We start from the raw sequence: 9,539 nt of genomic DNA on the forward strand, positions 1-9,539 counted from the left end.
TATATATCCCTAGATAAAATTAATATTTAAAATTTATTAAATAATTTAAAAATTTTGACTAAATCGTAATTTAACCATCTTTTAGTATTAATTTTAGATGAAAGACGTATTCATCTATTTTAGCATACAAGCGGTATAATTGGTGTCATCCTTTAAATTATTCTTTTATAGTTTCCCCGCACAGGTATGAAATTGGAAATTACGGAGCGAGTAATGTTCTCCTTCTCCCTCCACCACCTGGAATAGCAACTTCTTCTTTTTCACCGACACGTGTGCACTTTCATCATTCCCTTTTTTTCTGTTTTCTTCCCACTTCAAACACACATTCACTGCCCACTCTCAACTTCCCAAGACACCATAAAAACACAAACACACAAGCCGCGTGTGGCAACTACTCATGCTGTTCCGTTCTCTGTCTTTGTCATCTCTTCTCAATGACACATACCTTATATCTTAATCTAAATACACCGCACATATCCCACTTCCTAAAGTTTCGCCAAATTCTCTTTCTCTCCCTCATCCAAATCTAATCAGAATTAGATAGAAGCAAAAGGAAAATACCAATAGGCACCACCAAGTTTGGAGTTTAAGGTATGATTTGTTTTTTCTCTCTTTAATCTGTTATGCTACTTTCTCTTTTAATTGGGTTTCCTCTTTCTTCATATCTTGTTATTTAAGGCTTGGATTTTGAGTTTTCTTAATCGTCAAGTTTCCAACTTTCTGTGATTTTGCAACTGGGTTTTGCTTTGTTTTGTTAACCTCTCTCTCTTAACATGGATAACACCGCAGTTTCTGTCTCCAAACGCATGGGTTATTCCACCTTGTTGCTGAACGCGTCTTTCCTCATCGTCTTCTCTGTTTTCCTTGTTCTTCATGTCAACTCTCCTTCAGAACAGCTTCCTCTGAGAAAGTACCATTTTACCCTTGGTGACATTGATGAGAATGATGATTCTTGCAAGAGCTTTCACAGCCTCAGTGACAACGAAGCAAAGTGCTTGTACTTGAAATCCAATGACCCTTGTGTCACTGAGGGTTATGTTGATTATCTTTACCTTTTCTACTGCAAATTTGGGGATTTAGCTCTTTTTGGTCAAACCCTTTTGTTCCTTTGGCTATTGGTCTTGTTCTACCTTCTAGCTAACACTGCTTCTGAATACTTTTGCCCTTCCCTTGAGAGCCTCTCAAAATTGCTGAGATTGTCCCCAACAGTTGCTGGAGTAACCCTTCTTTCCCTTGGCAATGGTGCCTGTGATGTCTTTGCAACACTTGTTTCCTTCAATGGCAGTGGCACTGGAGGTATTGGATTCAACACTGTGCTTGGGGGTGCTTCCTTTGTGTCCTGCGTTGTGGTTGGGATTGTTAGCATATCGGTTAGGCATCGAGGAATTCGAGTTAAGAAGTCTGCATTGATAAGAGATGTCAGTTTTCTTCTCTTTGTGCTTGTGTGCTTGTTCGCCATCTTAATTGCCGGCGAGATCAATGTTATTGGGGCAATTAGCTTCTGTTTGATGTATGTTGTTTATGTGGTTATTGTCTACATCTCGTCGACCCGGTGGAAGGGTGACTCTAGCGACGGTCAATCGAGTAATGGCGACGATCCGTCCGTGCCCCTTATCATTGGAATGGAGAAAGGAGTAATTGGTAATGATGAAAATGGATCTCAAGAATGTAGGTTCAACTTTGAGGAGAAATTCTGCTTTAAGAAATCTCCAGTTTGTAGATTTTCACTTTGTGTCTTGGAGTTGCCACTTTACTTGCCAAGGAGATTGACAATTCCGGTTGTTTGTGAAGAGAGATGGTCCAAACCATATGCAATTCTGTCAGCCCTGTTATCACCATTGCTATTGTCTTCTCTCTGGACCCCGGGAAGCCTAACGGTCTATGGAACCGGATTATTAATCGGAATCATCTTAGCCGTAGCCGCATTCTTCACCACCGAGCCATCTAGTCCGCCGAAGAAGTACATGTTCCCTTGGCTTGCAGGGGGGTTTGTGATGAGTGTTACATGGAGTTACATTTCAGCTCAAGAACTGGTTGGATTGTTGGTCTCACTTGGTTACATATACGGAATTAGTCCTTCAATTTTGGGGCTAACAGTTCTTGCTTGGGGAAATTCAATTGGAGACTTAGTGACAAATTTGACTATGGCGTTACATGGTGGGACAGAAGGTGCTCAAATTGCAATATCAGGTTGTTATGCTGGCCCTATATTCAACACTGTGATTGGATTAGGCTTATCCCTTGCAAGTTCAACTTGGTCACAGTATCCAAATTCTGTTATTATACCAAAAGATCCATATCTTTGGGAAACACTAACACTTTTGGTAATTGGATTGATTTGGGCACTTTTGGTGTTGGTAAGAAGGGATATGAAGCTTGATTCACTCTTAGGGGGAGGGCTTCTTGCCGTTTACTTCATTTCATTGTTTCTGAGGCTGATTCAGACATTAGGGACTTGCCAATTTCAGGATATATTACCAAAATGAACAACATTTTTGGGTCAGATGTTTTAGCAACTGACACTATTTTTCTGTAAAGGAGAACTTATACTATGTCACTGTCATTAGGTAAGTGTAAATCTCTTAGCTTCATGATTTCTTCCACTGTTGTTTGTACCTAGCTTTTCATGGTCAATGCCATGTTTTATGCATCCAGATATCTGGATTTTGTTTTGGAGACAATGTTTATATATAATATATGTTTAAATCATTCCTCCAAGTTTACTGTTTTTCTTAATTATTATGAATACAGTATTAACTAGTTTAATTTAATTTTTCTAGATTCGATGTTTAACCTTTTTTCACTCGTTTTCTTCATAAATTACTAATATCCGAATCTTAACGTTGTTTAATATATTTTTAATATATATTTTATATTTTAATATATATTTTATACAAATAATTGATTTTGTGATTGATTTTTTTATATATCTACATAGAACGCTTAGAAATTCAACTAATCCAACCTTATTTGATCAGGGTCTTATGACAAATAAAATAAAGATTTTTTACCGAAGATTTTTCCTTTTTATTCACGAATTAAATTTTAGATAATAATTTTTTTTAAAATAAAAAGATTAGTAAAATAATAAAAATATTTTAATTATTTTTAAATTAAGATAATAAATATTACAAATTATTTAAAGATGATTGAAATATTATTTTATCACTCTTTAAATTTTTTTACTTTAGAAGATTTTTTTTTTCTTTATTAACAGAGGCTCCAATTTGAGATTTTTAGTTAACGAATCAGATTTAACAAAGTAATTTTTATTTATGTAGCATTAATAATACCCTAATCCTTCTTTGTTTACTGTTTTATTTAATCATTGAGTATACAGCATTATCTCATCCTTTTAACTTAACTTTACTATTATTATTATTATCATTATTATTATTATTATTAACTATGTCAATTGCATTAATGCGGATCATGTATAATATTTAATGTAGGATGAACATCATTCCACACCACATATTAAAAAGTTGATTTGATGATACCTATAATGAGACACAATCAAGAAATGCCAAAAGGGTAACCACCAAGATTGATGCTGATGTCGTTCTAAACTCTTTTAACGGTGATGCGTTACATGCCAATAAGTGATAACCAAATTTGTCTCGCAGCGTTAAAAGATAATGAATTTCTATGTAACAAGTGTCCAAAACTTTTAGATTATTCTTTTGACAAATTAAGCTACCTTGTTGGGGTGATTAGATAGGTCTCTGTGCCTACCCAATCTTATTCATTTTTCTTTGTAGGGGCATAATCTTAGTCCTTTTATTGATTTAGTGGCTCAACTTTTTCATGCTTTCTTCGGTCCTTACGATGGGATGGCAAAGTAGGAGAGAAAAATCAAGTGCCAAAGTTACGTTTGGGATAGAAATCTATCTATCTAGCCTGATTTTTTGGTTCAATAAACAGAATTTAGTTATTTACTATCAACGTTTTCATGTCTCATAACATAAGGCCAAGATCATGTCGAAAAAAATATGTGATGAAAATTTTGTTTGAAGTTGAATTGAGACTTGGGTGTGGATTGCCATATTATTATTGAGCTGTTTGTGAATGTTGATTTTAGAAAAAGAAATTATTATTATTATTGGGGTACGTACGTACTTATTAGTTTCGATTTTTAAAAGAAGGAAGCGAAAACGACAAATTTTAAAAGCTTTTCCTTTTCTTCGTTCTTATTAAATTCTAATTCAAAAAACTGGAATTTTGATAAACTTCACTTGTATGTTACTATATGCTTCCACTAAAATTAAGAAAGTTTCATAATCAAAATAATAGTCCAATAATCCATGCAAGCCGATCCATGCATGTATCACAGACAATATTCATAATCTATTTTATTGATTTGAAATGATGTTCGGTCCTTATTTAATTACTATTCATAGACTAGAAAAGCTAATTAATCTTATCCAAATAACAAACTATATATAGGCCTAATCCTGATCCATGGTAGACCTATATGTGGCTATGTGTGTATCAAATACAATTTATCATTTTATCTTCCGATTGATTTGACGGTCCTTATTTAATTACTATTCATAGACTAGAAAAGCTAATTAATCTTATCCAAATAACAAACTATATATAGGCCTAATCCTGATCCATGGTAGACCTATATGTGGCTATGTGTGTATCAAATACAATTAATACAATTTAAACACAATTAATAGACAAGTATAGCAAGTAATACAATAAGCAATTAACAGAATATTTAGATAGGCAAATCAAACACAATATGAACACTCAAACAATAGCATATAGATACACATGATGCATGTCTGTCCTACTAGCCAAGAGCTCACATGTCGGTTAAACTGCAAGAACCTGACGCATCCGGTAGCTAACTCGGACATTGTCTCTCGATTGCGCATCACTAGGAGGAAACTATCTGGGTTACCACAAGCCGGTCTCAGAGGGAGAATGCCCTGTCACCTTCTCACTGGAGGTATCATCTATCTCAGAGGGAGAGTGCCCAGTTACCTTGCAACCAGAAAGAACGTGGGCAAAACAACCCATCATATCCCTAAAAGGAGCATTCCAAGCTTATCAAAAGCAAGTCTCAGAGAGAGAATGCCTTGTCACTTTCTCATTTAGGGTATCATTCTGTCTCAGAGGAAGAGTACCCGGTCACCTTCCCCACGTCACACCGCAACCACGAGCAAGCGGGATGAGACCTTCGTCCTTAATGGGTGCAGGTGCCAAACCAAATAGCAAGCGGGAATAAATCCACAACCTTGCCACACAAGCGGGACAAACCTCTGACCTTGCTAATCCATCCACTCAGGCCACAATCAGTCAACATCAACGTCTTTAACCAATTTCACAAGTTATTATATTTATTAACCACAATCCGTTATCAATTTATCAAACTTAGGTTCATTAATATCAATTTTTTATTAAGTAATTAATTTTATTTTCTCATAAGTGGGATAACACCACCGTCTTCACTGTGGACAGGACAATGACACCATCCCCACTTAATCTGGAGTAAGTGGGACGGAGCCATGATCCTTGCATCTTACCCAGGTGCCTCAATCTTAACCCGAAGCAAATAGAACAAATCACAATCCTTTGCATCTTACCCAGGTACCTCAAATCCTAACCTGAATTAAGTGGAATAAACCACAATCGTTTGCATCTTACCCAAGTAGGTGTTTAAAATCTTAACTTAGAGCAAGTGGGACAAACCACAATTCTTGTATCTTACCCAGGTAATTAATCAATAATTATTAACTTTAATCAATTTCATAACTTATTAGATTCATTAACCCCATTCATTCATTAACAACCAACCTCATTATTCCGTGAGCTGGGTGAAACTACCGTCCTTACCGCGGGCGGGACAAAGCCACCATCCCTATAATATTTCATCTGGTTAACTAAGTGTTTATTCAGGAATAGTTCAATTCAATTTTTAATATCACTCCCTAGTGTATTCAAGGCTTAATTATCAGTTATTCAACTCCATGCAGATTTTAAAGGGGATTACAACCTCGTCCGAAAAGCAAAACAGTCAAAAACAGAGTTTTTGATAAAAACAGGGTTCGTGCATACGCATCACGTGTGCTTACGCACAAGTGTGCAAAGTTCTCTTGGTGTGCATATACACAACCTCGTGCATATACATGAGTTGGAACACTCGTACTGAGTGGTGTCTAGGCACAGCCCTGTGCGTGCGCACACAGGCCAAAATTCTGGTTTTTCTGCATAATCTCATAATTCAATTTTTATACCAGTTTTCAAATGTGCATAAATTTCTTCATAAAATTCCATTTTCCTCCATTGTTAGACGATTTTAAAGTTCTTTTTCACTATCTTTAATTCAAGATAAATTTCATATAATTTCAAGCTTTGAGTGCCAAGTTATGACATGTCGAAGTTGGTCAAAAATCTATTTTTACCAAAAGTTCCTTTAAGTGTCAATTTCTCAAATTCTCTCTTTTCATTTCCCCTCAAAACCACCCCAAGCCATTCCTAGGCATCCTCAACACTCAATTAACAATTCTCAATCACTTTCTACCCATTCAAAAAAGTGATTTTTCTACCGTATATCTACACATTTATATTATATATTATTTTATCAATAATGCTACATATATAAGTCATTTTGGTAACTAAGTCTAACTAAATTCGTTGGTCCAACTATAATAAAAATTACTTTCAAAATAAAATTTGTGACACACGCTCCAATGCTTCACTAGCGTACAATTCAAAGAGTTTGTACTACATGTACAAGTCTTTCTACACTTTCCGCAGCACACAAATTTTTGTTGGAGAGCAACACAAATTTTTAAAGTATAGCACATAACACAAATTTATCGATATAGCACACAAATTTTTTTACATAACACAAATTTTTGCACATAACACAATTTTTTGAAGCACAGCACACAAATTTTTGCTGCACCAAAATTTAAGTGTGTATTCTTTTATTGAGTTCTTTTACATAATTATTTTTTCTCTCTCTTTTTCTGCAAACCAATCACCATTCATTGCAAGCCAATGTTACATTACAGGTTCTATTTTCCAAAAAAAAAAAAAAAACACACACACACACAAAGATGCTCTTGATAAACTTTATCGATATAGCACACAAATTTTCGAAGCACAGCACACAAATTTTTGCAACACCAAAATTTATGTGTATATTCTTTTATTGAGTTTTGTTACACATTTATTTTTTTCTGTCTCTTTTTCTTCATAGTATGTAAATCGATCACCATTCATTGCAAGCCAATGTTACATTACGGATTCTATTTTTCAAAAAAAAAAAAATAAACACACACATAAAAAGGTGCTGTTGACACTCTTTTTAAGTATGTCATCATGGCTCATGGGTATTAACTCTGATGTGAAGTTCCAACATTTCTTGGTTATTAGGGTCCATAGAAAATGTGGCATGGCAATCTTTGAGTACACTCAATACATCTTCTTTGTGTTCATGGAATGTTGTCCTTAGATGCAAAAAGTACAAATCAGCTTTAAATGCAATGGCTCTTGAAAAGTTCAGCGATCACCTTGTCTTTCTTGCAGTTGTCCATGAACACTGCAAACATCATACCATATTACATGTGTAAATCAAACAAAGTGAAACAACACACCCCTTCATTTTCATAGCACACAAGTAATCGAAACTAATAGTTGGTAGCTCACATACACTAATTTGGTAGGTATCATTAAACAAATTCTGGTTTATCATAGCACACAAATATTTAAGTGTAATACACATTTTTGTTTAGCATAGCGCACAAATTCGCACATATGGCACAAAAACCAGAATCATAGAATAACACTAATTTTTCAAACAACTCAATTAAAGAAAACTAAGATTATCATAAATAACCATAATAAAAAAAAACAAAAATATATACAATAGAACACAAATATCGAATATAGAAAAATAACACAAGTAATAATCGAAGTTAATAGCCTGGTAGCTCACACTAATTTATCAAAAACCATTAAACAAATTTTGGTTTATTACAGCACACAAATATTTAAGCATAGCACACATTTTTGTTCAACATAATACACAAATTTACAACTATAGCACACAAATATTAAGCATAAAAAAATAATATAAAAGACATTCGTAATTTCACTCCATAAAAAAGATACATCAAATTCACAAAAAAAAGAAATTAAACAACAAAACAACAAAGACAATGGTGATGGTGACCCAACGGTGGCAGCGGTAGCAGTGACGACGATGGTGATGGTGGTAATGGTGGCGACAGCGACAATGACGACATTGGAGAAAGAGAAAGAGGAGAAAGAAAAGGGCGCATAACTGAAGTTTAAATTTTAATAACTTGGTTAATAAAAATACTTGGGCATCTAACATTTTTATTATTTTATTCTATGAAAAAATGTTGGGACACTTTAACCACACCATACATAAATTTTTAAGTTTGTCACTTATTGTCTTACATGAATAAAATAGTTATTTTTTATTTTTCTTATTTTATGAAACAATCATAATTAGTTATTTTCCACCAGTACAAAAATTGTAAAACATTTTTTTTGGTTTGTTATTTATTTAAACTAAAAAACATAATTAATAATAAATTTTTCCTAATACAACATTATTTACGCAAATCTCCTATTTTTATTATTAGCAAATTATATTGACTAATTTATTTTTAACAAATACAATAAAGATATGTGTTGAGTTTGAAAAACTAACAATATATTATAGATGATGATTAAATATTATTATTAGATTAAAAGTCAAATATATATTTATTTAGTGTACTCAACAAATTAATTTAATTATACTGACCCAAAAAATAAGAAAACAGGCTCAACAAATTAATGCAGCCCAGCATTGGTTCAATTTAAACAAAGCACTCATCATCATGTTTAGAATATGGACCAAGAACAATCACAAGCCTAACTAGGTGATCTAAATTCATTCCTTCTCTAACTTAATGGCTAACTAAGAAATTGAAATTCATTTTCATCTGAATTAAACACACACCGCCGAAACCAAATTCTATCTTCTCTCTTCCCTCTTTTTCTTCACCCACGTGAAAGTTCAAAAGAAAAAAAGAAAAAGAAAAGCTCTGAATTAGGACAAAATCAAAATATAAAAAGTGAGTTACCAATTCAATCATAAAAGAAGAAAGTCAAACAAGCTATGACTAAAGGCAAAGATCACATCCGAAGGACAAATTACAAAAAGCATTCCACATTTATGCTTCATTGAAGCTCGGTAAAAAAAATATTCTCCTTGTATGTACGGAAGTAAAAAGTTAAAGATGTTGAAGAAGTGACACTCTGCTGTGAATCAACGTTCATGAATCAAACTTGGAGCCAAAGTAAGAATGAAAGGTTCATATTCAAGAAGCAACTTAAAAAAGGATGAAAGAGAAGATATAAGGTATGGATGCATGTATAATTCAATCACTGCTTCTACTCTATCTCTCATCTGTGACGTCGCTGCTGCTACTGATTTTTTGGGAGAAGAAGTCAAATGTGCTGAAGCAAAGTTTCAAGCTTTGGAAGCTTCACTCCTCTATTAA

At 33.8% G+C, this 9,539-nt stretch overlaps 1 protein-coding gene across 2 annotated transcripts; it reads left to right on the forward strand.

Annotated features, from left to right (window-relative positions):
• On the forward strand, positions 329 to 2,709 carry LOC107604785 (cation/calcium exchanger 2). 2 transcript variants are annotated; one of them, XM_016306475.2, is made up of 2 exons: positions 329 to 591; positions 790 to 2,709. In XM_016306475.2, the coding sequence occupies exon 2, from the start codon at positions 807 to 809 to the stop codon at positions 2,484 to 2,486; it is 1,680 nt and encodes a 559-aa protein (XP_016161961.1). In that variant the 5' UTR covers positions 329 to 591; positions 790 to 806; the 3' UTR covers positions 2,487 to 2,709. The 2 variants fall into 2 exon arrangements, with proteins under 2 accessions (XP_016161961.1, XP_020960398.1); XM_021104739.1 differs by lacking the exon at positions 329 to 591 and having other exon boundaries at positions 609 to 2,709.

This window comes from Arachis ipaensis, chromosome B06 (assembly GCF_000816755.2).
Source record: "Arachis ipaensis cultivar K30076 chromosome B06, Araip1.1, whole genome shotgun sequence".
In the NCBI taxonomy this organism is placed as follows: domain Eukaryota; kingdom Viridiplantae; phylum Streptophyta; class Magnoliopsida; order Fabales; family Fabaceae; genus Arachis; species Arachis ipaensis.

Coding starts and splice junctions, on each gene's coding strand:
- LOC107604785 (XM_021104739.1), top strand. CDS start 774: ATGGATAACACCGCAGTTTCTGTCTCCAAACGCATGGGTTATTCCACC.